The sequence below is a fragment of the Amphiura filiformis genome, chromosome 10 (genome assembly GCF_039555335.1).
Source record: "Amphiura filiformis chromosome 10, Afil_fr2py, whole genome shotgun sequence".
Lineage (NCBI taxonomy): Eukaryota > Metazoa > Echinodermata > Ophiuroidea > Amphilepidida > Amphiuridae > Amphiura > Amphiura filiformis.
In genome coordinates, this window is record NC_092637.1 from 13667160 (window position 1) to 13679699 (window position 12540).

At 39.1% G+C, this 12540-nt stretch overlaps 2 protein-coding genes across 2 annotated transcripts; both read left to right on the forward strand.

Moving 5' to 3' along the window:
• Window positions 1-764: 764 nt before the first annotated feature.
• Window positions 765-4200, forward strand: LOC140161684 (uncharacterized). The gene is made up of 2 exons (XM_072184985.1): window positions 765-777; window positions 3284-4200. The coding sequence occupies exons 1-2, from the start codon at window positions 765-767 to the stop codon at window positions 4198-4200; spliced, it is 930 nt and encodes a 309-aa protein (XP_072041086.1).
• A 14-nt stretch (window positions 4201-4214) lies between these two features.
• On the forward strand, window positions 4215-4802 carry LOC140161685 (uncharacterized). Its single transcript, XM_072184986.1, has one exon. The coding sequence runs from the start codon at window positions 4215-4217 to the stop codon at window positions 4800-4802; it is 588 nt and encodes a 195-aa protein (XP_072041087.1).
• The last annotated feature ends 7738 nt before the right edge of the window (window positions 4803-12540 follow it).

The window sequence follows — 12540 nt, forward strand, 5'->3', positions numbered from 1 at the left end:
CGGGGTTTTATCTAAATAGAAAAAAATGGTACAAAATATGGTTTAAATGGGATATGGGCTATTCCGGAAATTAATGGCCCCCCCCCCCCTATAGAAGAAATGTAAGTTGTACCATAATTTGTTAGGAATTCCCAGACAAAAAAATGGGAATTTCCATTTTGACAATAAAATGATTCCGAGTGTCCCTAAAAAGACAGACAAATATTTGGAAAACTTTTTGGGAATTTCCAAGCCTAAAATAAAAAGTGTCTTTCTCTTGGGAATTCCCATGTCTTCTTTAGGGGTGCCTTTAATTTCTGGAATAGCCCAATACTTATATTCAGTGGAATAACGAATGTCCAATTCGCCGTAGAAATGACGTCATAATCGGATTAACTACCATAGCAATAGAGGAATACAATTTTTGAATTGATCGCACTGCACTTCAAGCAGATTGCACTCTAACAGGTGCGAGTGATCAGCATAATATGCATATTCTATAGAATTACGATACATGTCTTTATCCCTGCTCTTTGACATCTATGGTTCAATGCATAGGTACCGAGTGAACGTTGTAGTGCAGGGCGATATAGTCGAAATTGTATTCCTCTATTGCTATGGTAGTTAATCCAATTAACTACGTCACTTCTACGGCGAGTATCAAAATTCCAATTCACAGCGCTTATAAATCCCCAGTATATACATCAGGACGCGGATTGGGTGTCTACACACTACTCCGAGTCTATTCTCAAACTCAACACGCTACATTATTGTTACACGTAACCATGGTAACAGACGGTAAGAGCCCTTTAATCGACTAATTTTAATCACCGAATAAATTCAAGCAATTCACGGCTTTTCACTCGGATCACGGTTGGTGAACAAGTACCTGTCACATCAAAGCTCGGTCACTGAGTCTCTGACCGCAAGAAGAAGTCACATCTTCTCTGATGTGATGTTGCAGCTCCACCGTGAGATGGTGAGAGCAGATATCTCTATGACAACATATTAGAGCCACATTTTTTTCTTCATGCCTTAAGAAACCACATTTTGGATATGCCAGCACAAAGAGGAAAAATCAGCTTTTGACGGATTGTCTGTTTGAACGCAAATTTAGCTACACACTTGGGCTCCATTTTCGATCGGATGGGATGCTGCGTAGTACCCTGGAATAGTGTATGACCATTGCCCATCGCATCCTGATATGAAATATACGCTCGCAACAGTGACCTATACCAGTTTGATCAACAACTTGTAACACCACCAATTTACAGAGTATACTAGGTTAAATGGGTGCCCTTCTTGCAATTAAGTCAACTTCGACGGCAAATACTGAAACACTAAATTTCACAAACGATACCAACCCACCTGACGAATCCACTAGCATTTATATCATTACGGGCGTTATTAGTACTACATCTATGACCATTACATCAGCATTGATAATCGGTGGAAATATTTTAAATTTGCGTATTTTACCAAGCCTTGATATAGCAGATGCAACTAAAGTTTATCTCCTAACATTGGCATGTATCGATTTATCGATAGGTATCGTGTACGGTATCATCCCGATGCCGAATTACGCCCTTCATCCGGACGTTTGGATCTATGGCGAACTTTGCTGTAAAATGATGGGTATTATAGGAGCGACACTTTGTGGACTCTCTCATACTATGATTATCTTTTTATCGATAGATCGATTCATAGCTATCGTATACCCTTTTCGCTATGCTACTTTATTCACAAAAAAGTTTGCCATTTTATCGTTAACTATCACACCGTTTTATTTTATGCCCTTTTATTTTCTTACGCCCAAAAATGCACCGCTAAGTAATGTCAGATATTTTAAATTCGGCATTTGCTCCTTGGACATGGGTGATCCAAACATTCCATTTGGAAACTTAATCACGTTCTATGTGATATTTTTGTTAACTTATCTCGGCGTTGGAATTATTTACTTTAAATTATTTTTAATCGGTAGAGAGCAACGCATGAAACAAGCAAGACTTATAGCTCAATTTGCGCCGAAGCATAACCATCATGTCATCGACGTCGATAACCCAACAAGTCCGGCTGCACCTTCGGCTATTCAAACAAAACTTGCGTCTATACGGTTTCTTCTCGAGCTTAAGGCAACACGTACATCACTACTTATAACTGTGGTTTTTTACATGACGTGGTTGCCTTATACACTGGTGAATTTATACAGGGGTGTAACGGGTCAAGAACTGAATTATATTGTAGTCTGGGCCGTGTATTCTTTAGTTATATTTAATAGTTGGATAAATGTATTTGTTTATATGTATACCAATGCTAAACATAAGGAAGCAGTAATTCGTTATTTTCGGCGCATGGGATGCTGCAAAGGAAGAAATGATTCATCCCGGGAGATAAATATCATGTCAAAAGCAGAATGGAGAAATAGCCAAAAATCTGACCGGGGGTAATTTTTTCACAATTTGTGTTTGTTGTGAATTTGTGATGTTATCAATGTTAAAAATATTGTCTGATATGATTGAACAAATTCATCAGGATCGGTAGAGTAAACTAGTAAACCAGAGTTCGTAGTATCTGATCCAAGAAAATGCACTTACTGTGTACGTTTCAACAACCACTGTTGTCTTTGTCAACACTTGATGAGGAGTGACTGCAATCTACTGACAACCAACGCTAGAGGGATTTCCACTTCCAGCGTGATTTTTGGGTTGCCAGTTGGTTTTCCTTTTGGGGATTTTTTAGATCCCTGTTGCAGGAACTCATCAAAAATGTGAGTAAGCTGGTACTGCCCCTCGTCTCTGTTCATAGTTGTACGCCCCCTCTTTCTAATTTCCACAGCTTCTTTGATCCAGCGATCAAAGCTAAAAGCTAAAAGCTAAAAATCAGATCAAAGATCAAAGCTAAAAAACAAAAGCTAATCCCTCCCAGTTTAAAACTGCGCTGTCCGGTTAATACCAAAAAAGCGAGAGAAATCATCAAACGTGCGGAAAAAGGCCTCATAAGAGAGAGAATTCGTGTGGTGAATAACAAAATCAAGAATCTAAAAGCGAAAAAGATCTCCTCAAAGACGAAGTAAACAATGAAATTCCCGCGGAAACTGAGTTGGGACAAAGAATTGATCGTCACATAGCGACTGTTGGCGAGTCTACGTACGTAAATACTAAACAACGTCACCTACAGAAGTTAAAGATCTTGACTGAAAAATCCGCCGCGAGCAACAAAAAGTCCGGCGATTCTACCATTGATTTGTCAGGTACACAGCTCAAGAAATGGGTTATAAATCTCTCAAAGTACTAATTAAACACAGCCGAAACCAGTGTTTTGTCTAAGGGACTTAATTACGCCATATCGCCACCAGAAATATGCGCGGAGGAATTTGTACTAGCAACAGAACTGGCATGTAAACACCTACCGCTGGCCGATGGAATCCAACTGCGAGCAAAAATAGCGAGCACGTTAAATTCATCTAAAGTTCCTGAACAAAACATCACAAAAGATGAACGTAAAGCTATCAAAGATCTGAAAAAAGCAGAAAATATCATCATCCTACCAGCAGATAAAGGGAAATCCACGGTGGTGTTAGATAAGGTAGAATATGAGGAAAAGGTTACGACCATGCTCGACGACAAGAAGACGTATGAAGAATTACCAACAGATCCAACTCAAAAGTACAAGCGAAAACTCGTCTCCGTGTTATCCAGCCTAAAGAAGGAAGGTAAGATCAGTGAAGTAAAGTACAAACAACTGTATCCTACGGCTGAAAATGTACCTAGGTTATACTGTACGCCCAAAATTCACAAACCAAACACTCCGTTGCGCCCTATCGTTGATTACACGGCGACGATTGGATACAGTACTTCAAGATGGCTGGCGGACATTTTGGGTGGCTTAGTCGGTAAAACGCAACACCATGTAAAGAATTCGCAGCATCTGTCGGAGGAACTTGGTAAGGTTATTATCGAGGAAGAGGATATTCTCAACTCTCATGATGTGGTCAGTCTTTTCACCAACACTCCTATTGACCAAGTTTTAGACATCGTAAAAAACAGACTTGAGAAAGAGAATGTACTTCGGGTGTATAACAAAGAGACAGGATTCAAGTTAACCAGTGATGATGTTGTCCAACTGCTTGATTTCATCTTAACGACCACGTATTTTACATTCAGAGGAAAATCTATCGCCAACTTTTTGGTACAGCCATGGGCAGCCCTGTTTCGCCGATAGCAGCTAACATATTCATGGAAGCGTTGGAACAACAGGCGATTGCCACGGCTCCTCTCGACTGTAGACCAAAGTTGTGGCTTCGTTACGTGGATGATGTGTTGGAGGTAATAAACAAAGACAATGTGCAGCAGTTGACTGACCACATCAATCGGGTCGACAAGTCTGGTTCAATCAAGTTTACTTTTGAGCAAGAAACAGAAGGTTCTCTACCATTTCTGGATACTCTGATTGTTAGGAAGGATGACGGTACTGTCAAACTTATGGTCTACCGCAAACCAACGCACACCGACCAATATTTGAATTACCAGTCTCACCACCCTCTGCATCAAAAACTAGGGGTCATACGATCTTTGTACTACAGAAAAGACACCATAGTGACAGAAGAGGCGGATAAAGAGGAAGAAGAAAAGAAAGTCCAGAAAGCCCTCCAAACGTGTGGTTATCCTAATTGGACATTTGAAAAGGTAAAAGATCAAATGCAAAGTGTTAAACCAAAGAAAGTGACAAAAAAGACAGATGAAAACAGCAAGAGCAAAGGTATGGTTGTTCTACCATACGTCAAGGGCGTCACCGAACGTGTCTCCAGAGTAATGAAGAACTAAAACATCTCTACAGCCATGAGACCGCACAATACTCTCCGCAAACAACTTGTCCATCCAAAAGATAAGCGCGACTCGCACAACACCACTCAGGCAGTGTACAAAATCCCCTGCATGAACTGTAACTTATCGTACATTGGAGAAACAGGTAGAAAATTCGGCACGCGGTTAGAAGAGCACAAAAGTGAAGTGGAAAAAGTCAGTAGCACCGTGGTCACTAGAGCAGGGAGGAAAGAGTCCTTAACTACTACGCACAAGTCGGCCATAACGGACCATGTTGTTGATAAGAACCATGTAATTGGGTGGGGGGAAGCTGAGGTCATTGGCACAGAGCAAGATAGATATAAGCGCTGGATCAAAAAAGCTGTGGAAATTAGAAAGAGGGGGCGTACAACTATGAACAGAGACGAGGGGCAGTACCAGCTTACTCACATTTTTGATGAGTTCCTGCAACAGGGATCTAAAAAATCCCCAAAAGGAAAACCAACTGGCAACCCAAAAAATCACGCTGGAAGTGGAAATCCCTCTAGCGTTGGTTGTCAGTAGATTGCAGTCACTCCTCATCAAGTGTTGACAAAGACAACAGTGGTTGTTGAAACGTACACAGTAAGTGCATTTTCTTGGATCAGATACTACGAACTCTGGTTTACTAGTGTTGTCTGATAGTTTCAGACCGGAATATAACTGCCATCTTGTATTTTTTGAGCCATTTTTCAAGGAAATTCCTATTCTCAACATTGGCAATAATATTTTTAAAGGCCGATATCTCAATTTCCAATCTTATAATACCATAACTTACGAACTCAGTATCTTCGCTTAGGAATGTCCGATTTCATAGGGGAAAACGGCGTTGTGGAGCAAAATATCTCTATATTTAAGATATGTAAAGACCTCAAAATTGATAACCTGCCCAAAAGTGTCTGCTTTTGACATGACACGTCACATATAGCCATGAAAATTTACAATTCTGAAATGTTTGAATTAAAAAAAAACACTTGATGTTGCAGCTCCACAGATAATGACAGCAGATATCTCTGGTATATTTTCTCTTCATGCCCTAAGAAACCGCATTTTGGAAAATGGTCATTTGACGGATTTGACTGTTTGAATGCAAATTTGAAGGGCACCATTTTCGATTCGCAGTACCCTGAAATATCCTACTGTATGACCCGTCGCATCCTGTCCTGATATGAAATAAACCCGCCCGCCCGCCCGTCAGTGACTATGATCAACAACTTGAAACACCGCCAATTCACATAGTATACGGCCCATCGAGTTATAAATTTGTAACTCGGTGGTATACCAGGTTAAATGGGTGCCCTTCTTGCAATTAAGTCACCATCGACGACGGCAAATACTGAAACACTAAATTTCACAAACGATACCAACCCACCTGACGAATCTACTAGCATTTATATCATTACGGGCGTTATTAGTACTACATCTATGACCATTGTATCAACATTGATAATCAGTGGAAATATTTTAAATTTGCGGATTTTACCGAGCCTTGATATAGCAGATGCAACTAAAGTTTATCTCCTAACATTGGCATGTATCGATTTATCGATAGGTATCGTGTACGGTATCATCCCCATGCCGAATTACGCCCTTCATCCGGACGCTTGGATCTATAGTGGCGAACTTTGCTGTAAAATCATGGGTATTATAGGAGCGACACTTTGTGAACTCTCTCATACTATGATTATCTTTTTATCGATAGATCGATTCATAGCTATCGTATACCCTTTTCGCTATGCTACTCTATTCACAAAAAAGTTTGCCATTTTATCGTTAACTATCACACCGTTTTATTTTATGCCCTTTTATTTTCTTACGCCCAAAAATGCACCGCTAAGTAATGTCAGATATTTTGAATTCGGCATTTGCTCCTTGGACATGGGTGATCCAAACATTCCATTTGGAAACTTAATCACGTTCTATATGATATTTCTGTTAACTTATCTCGGCGTTGGAATTATTTATTTTAAATTATTTTTAATCGGTAGAGAGCAACGCATGAGACAAGCAAGACTTATAGCTCAATTCGCGCCGAAGCAGAACCATCAAGTCATCGACGTCGATAAGCCAACAAGTCCGGCTGCACCTTCGGCTATTCAAACAAAACTAGAGCTGAAGGCAACGAAAAAACACGTACATCACTACTTATAACTGTGGTATTTTACATGACGTGGTTGCCGTATACACTGGTGAATTTATACAGGGGTGTAACGGGTCAAGAACTGAATTATATTGTAATCTGGGTCGTGTATTCTTTAGTTATATTTAATAGTTGGATAAATGTATTTGTTTACATGTATACCAATGCTAAACATAAGGAAGCAGTAATTCGTTATTTTCGTCGCATGGGATGCTGCAAAGGAAGAAATTAATCATCCCGGGAGAGAAATATGATCACGCCATTTTAACGGGCTCTGGTATTTCTATTCCAGCATTCCGATATTCAGGTATTCACTATATCGATATTCCAGTAGTCGTTATATCGGTATTCCGGTATTCACTATACCGGTATTCTGGTATCCACTATATCGGTATTCCAGTATCACTATAGTGGTATTCCAGTATTCACTATACCAGTATTCCGGTTAAATTAACTATACCGGTATTCACCATATCGGTATTCCGGTATGCACTATACCGGTATATCGGTATTCACTATTAAAATACACGGTATTTCAGTATTCACTATAATAACCAGTATTCCGATATTCACTAAATTAGTTTGTCTTAAAATTTGTCACCATTGTATATGGTATCTTGTACAGTTTTGAACATTGCCTCCACCAAACTTGTCACAACTCCACTCGAATGACCCGACTCGACATTTTATGACTAAAGAGACTCATTCGAATCTCGAACTACAGATGACTCGGACTTGGCCTTGGATCAATAAGGCCAAGTCCAAGTCAAGACTCAACAAATTTAGTGACTCGACTCGACTCGACTAGACTTCACTAACTACCAGTAGAGCGCGCTATATATCTTGTGGGAATGCCCGAACGTGATTATCTATCATACACACGGGGAGGCTGTGCAATAATAATGATTTCTGGATCGGAGGGAGAATGACATTTCCGAATGGCGTGCCAAAATTTGCTTACCCCCCCTGCCAAAAATCTCTTGTCGTCTCGACGTGTCAAGCCCCTCTTCCTTTAGGACATGTCACTTTTATGCCAAAAGAATCATTCAAACCAAGTGATGCCGCGAACAGGGCATCTTGCATTATTTGAACGATTTTTTATTGTTTTTCTAGACCTTGGAAAACACAAACACCCACCCCCCCCCACACACACACAATTAAACATTATAAATGTGTTATGTAGTACACTAGTAGATAAAGGGTGAGAAACAGACCATTACCATAGATAATCGGTGTCGTGTTGAGGTATGTTTCGCATGTTAGTCTATAACGTGCTCATTTATTTATTTATTCGAAACACCTACTTTTAAACAAAACAAACGAAACTTAAATCTAGCAAGGCCGAAAAATGCAGCAATTTGCAATTCTAAGACAATACCGGGGCCCCTCCGTAGAGGGTGCCCAAAAAGGATTCCAGAGGTCATTATCATGATTATCTTTAGTCAGGGAAATAGTCAATAAAGGGTAACATGGGTCGTTGTCACAAAGGTCTTTTATGTGATTGACATTTTCGGTAAATCCCATAACCCTTTCCGAGCACACCTGAGAACTCGTCATTTTACGTCACGCCGACTTGCAATGCGCAGTAACGATGTTCGATAAACGATGTGCGCATCGGCGCCGAGCGGCGTGACGCAAAATGACGAGTTCTTAGGTGTACTCGCAAAGGGTTATGGGATTTACCGAAAAGGTCAATTGCCACTCATAGTATGTGACGTTAACGATTTATTTATTGAAATAGAGATGAGACGTTAATCTCATTAAGGTAACCACGTTAAGGGTATGTACGATGTATTGTTGATCGAAGCAGCAAAAAAAGTAGTTCACAGCATCTTGCGAATGGTAGTGAGCTTTAGCAAAATGGCATTGCTCAATTCATAGCGAGCGTGTAGAAGAATTCAAATATCACAGATATACTTTTGTAGGTCCTGTGGTTCTTGAGTTATATTGTAAAGAGGGCTGAAACAACAACACTTTTGTAAAACGTACATAACTCAATAAATTAAGCAAGTTTTCAAAGTATATGATTTTTTGCAAAACACCAAAGTGTTATTTTTCAATATAATATATTGGTTCAGCTAATGAAAATCGATTTTTTTTTGGCTGCTTCGACCAACAATACCTCGTATACCCTTAAGATGACCACTTTAGCGTGGTCATCTTGATGAGACCACTTAATGAGCGTGTTTATAGTGAGCCAGATTATCCAGCATGGCGTATATTGTTAGTGTACTGCGAAATCAATTGTTATTGCAGTATAATCTTTCCGTGACCACTTCATTATAGGTGGACCCGTGCAGAAGCTTCCGAGGCGAGAGAGAGGATGTACAAGTTACTTTTAAGGACTGGAAAAATGTTATAAGTACGACGACTTCTAAAAATAGAGGATTGCAGACTCGTAATTGTGTGGAACAGATGTTGCAGGTCATGAGGTACACTGATATTGAGAAATCGCCAATTACATTAAATTTCGACTTTCACGTGTTCTTTGTGTAATTCGTTTCGTTATCGACAGTTGCAATCTGGTCATCGGCTTCACGCACATCATTGAATGGGTACCTCAAGGTTCACTGAAGGTTTATCTAAAAATGGAATCTATATAAATTCGAGTACATCAGGACGCAGATTGCGATAGCTGTATTAAAATAAACAATATTCCGACGGTCTTTTCTCAAACTCAGCACACTAGTATACAATATATTTTTGTTACACGTAACAGACGGTAAGCACGATCCCTTTAATCGACGAACAGTTATAACTTAAGTAATTCACGGCTTTTCACGCAGATAACGGTTTGTGATCAAGACAAGTGGCCGTCACATCAGAGCTCGGTCACTGAGTGACGATTTCTTCTTACATCTGCTCTGGTGTGATGTTTCAGCTCCACAGATGATGTGAGCAACTATCTCTGGGACAACATATTAGACCTACATTTTCTCTTCGTGCCTGAAGAAACCACATTTTGGATATCAAACCACATCCTTAACTGTTTTCGAAGTTGTTGCGAAATTCGGCATTTGATGGATTTTCGATCGGATGAATTTTGTATACTTACTAGTGTTGCGTACCGGGGTTGCGTAGGACCCTATTATACCGTATGACGTCGCATCCCGGGGTCGCATCCGACTACGTAAAATGGGTACCCTTGTTGTAAAGTCACCATCAACATCTGAAACATCTGACGATATCACTAGCATTATTACAGCCGTTATTAGTACTACATCTATGACTATTACATCAGCATTGATAATCGGTGGAAATATTTTAAATTTGCGTATTTTACCAAGCCTTGATATTGCAGATGCAACTAAAGTTTATCTCCTAACATTGGCATGTATCGATTTATTGATAGGTATCGTGTACGGTATCATCCCGATGCCGAATTACGTTCTTTATCCAGACGCTTGGATCTATGGCGAACTTTGCTGTAAAATCATGGGTATTATAGGAGCGACACTTTGTGGACTCTCTCATACAATGATCATATTTTTATCCGTAGATCGATTCATAGCTATCGTATACCCTTTTCGCTATGCTACTCTATTCACAAAAAAGTTTGCCATTTTATCGTTAACTATCACACCGTTTTATTTTCTACCGTTTTATTTTCTTACGCCCAAAAATGCACCGCTAAGTAATGTCAGATATTTTAAATTCGGCATTTGCTCCTTGGACATGGGTGATCCAAACATTCCATTTGGAAACTTAATCACGTTCTATGTGATATTTTTGTTAACTTATCTCGGCGTTGGAATTATTTATTTTAAATTATTTTTAATCGGTAGAGAGCAACGCATGAGACAAGCAAGACTTATAGCTCAATTTGCGCCGAAGCAGAACCATCAAGTCATCGACGTCGATAACCCAACAAGTCCGGCTGCACCTTCGGCTATTCAGTCAAAACTTGCGTCAATACGGTTTCTTCTAGAGCTTAAGGCAACACGTACATCACTACTTATAACTGTGGTATTTTACATGACGTGGTTGCCGTATACACTGGTGAATTTATACAGGGGTGTAACGGGTCAAGAACTGAATTATGTTGTAGTCTGGGTCGTGTATTCTTTAGTTATATTTAATAGTTGGATAAATGTATTTGTTTATATGTATACCAATGCTAAACATAAGGAAGCAGTAATTCGTTATTTTCGTCGCATGGGATGCTGCAAAGGAAGAAATGAATCATCTCGGGAGAGAAATATGATCACAATATTTTAACGAGTTTTCAATATATCCGGTATTCAATATTAATCGGGTATATGATAATACCAGAATACCGGTATAGACGCCGGGAATACCGATAATCGGTATTCACGGCGTCTACCGGTATTCTGGTATTATCATATACTCGGTAATTCCAGTATTCACTATACGGTATGCACTATACCGGTTTTCAGGTATAGTGAAAACCGGTATAGTGAATACCTGAATATTTACTGGTAAGCAGATATTCCGGTATTCACTATACCGGTATTTACTGTATTGAACCATGTCTTTGATATTTTTAATGAAGTTGGCCCAGACTATCTTAGTTCAAATTTTACCAGAGTTTCAAACGTGCACCAATACAGTACTAGAAACAGTGCTCAAAATTTTCGTGTTCCAAAATCCACCACCATCACCTCTGGCTCTTTTTATTATAATGCCATTCAGGATTGGGCCAACTTACCAAGTGCAATCAAATCAATTTCTAATAAACCAAGTTTCAAGTCTGTAAAACTCATCTTTTTAACCAAATTTAGTTTCTAATTGATTTTAATCATGTTTAAATACTTTTTTTACTTTTAATATTCACTTGTATATATATATATTTATTTGTATGTTTTTGTATGTATTTATGCCTTTTGCCCTTATGTATAAAGGACCCCTTCGGAAATAAGCCTTTGGGCTTAAAGGGCTATCCTGTGTTATCTCCTTGCTTTGTTTTTTTTATGTGTATTATACCAGTATGTTATTTATCTTAATGCATTTTATATCTATTTACCTTGTATTTTTGTATGTGCAATATGGAGATACCGAATCAAATCAAATCAAATCAAATCAAATCACTATACCGGTATTCACTGTACAGGTATTCACTATATGCAGTAAGATCTGGTATTAAATATTCCGATATCCGAAGTCAGTGTAAATCCAGCCGACGCGACGTCGATATCCAGTCGTTTAATAAAACACCGAAAAGTAAACAAAAACATGCAACCAAGTTTTTAGGGTCAGTGGAGTGCGAATGATTGTCACACATTTTTACGATATTCGATATTTTAGCCCAGGTGCTCAGCTTCATTAAACGCACGCGTGTGTTTAGAAGATGTAGGACTAAAACACAATGACAGGTGGTGTTTATTGTAATGCCACATTTATAGAATCTAAAATCTAGTCTTTGTTATAGCTATAAGACATGTTAAACACATCGTTCAAACGAGTCGCCCTGATTTACAATGAATTCTGGATCATGACATTAATTTGTTTGTCATAAAATTTGTCACCAATGTATACTTTACTTTAGGGCCTATAAATTATGTGGCATTTTGTGCAGGTTTTAACAGACTTCCCAGACTTGTAACGACTCGACTCAAATAC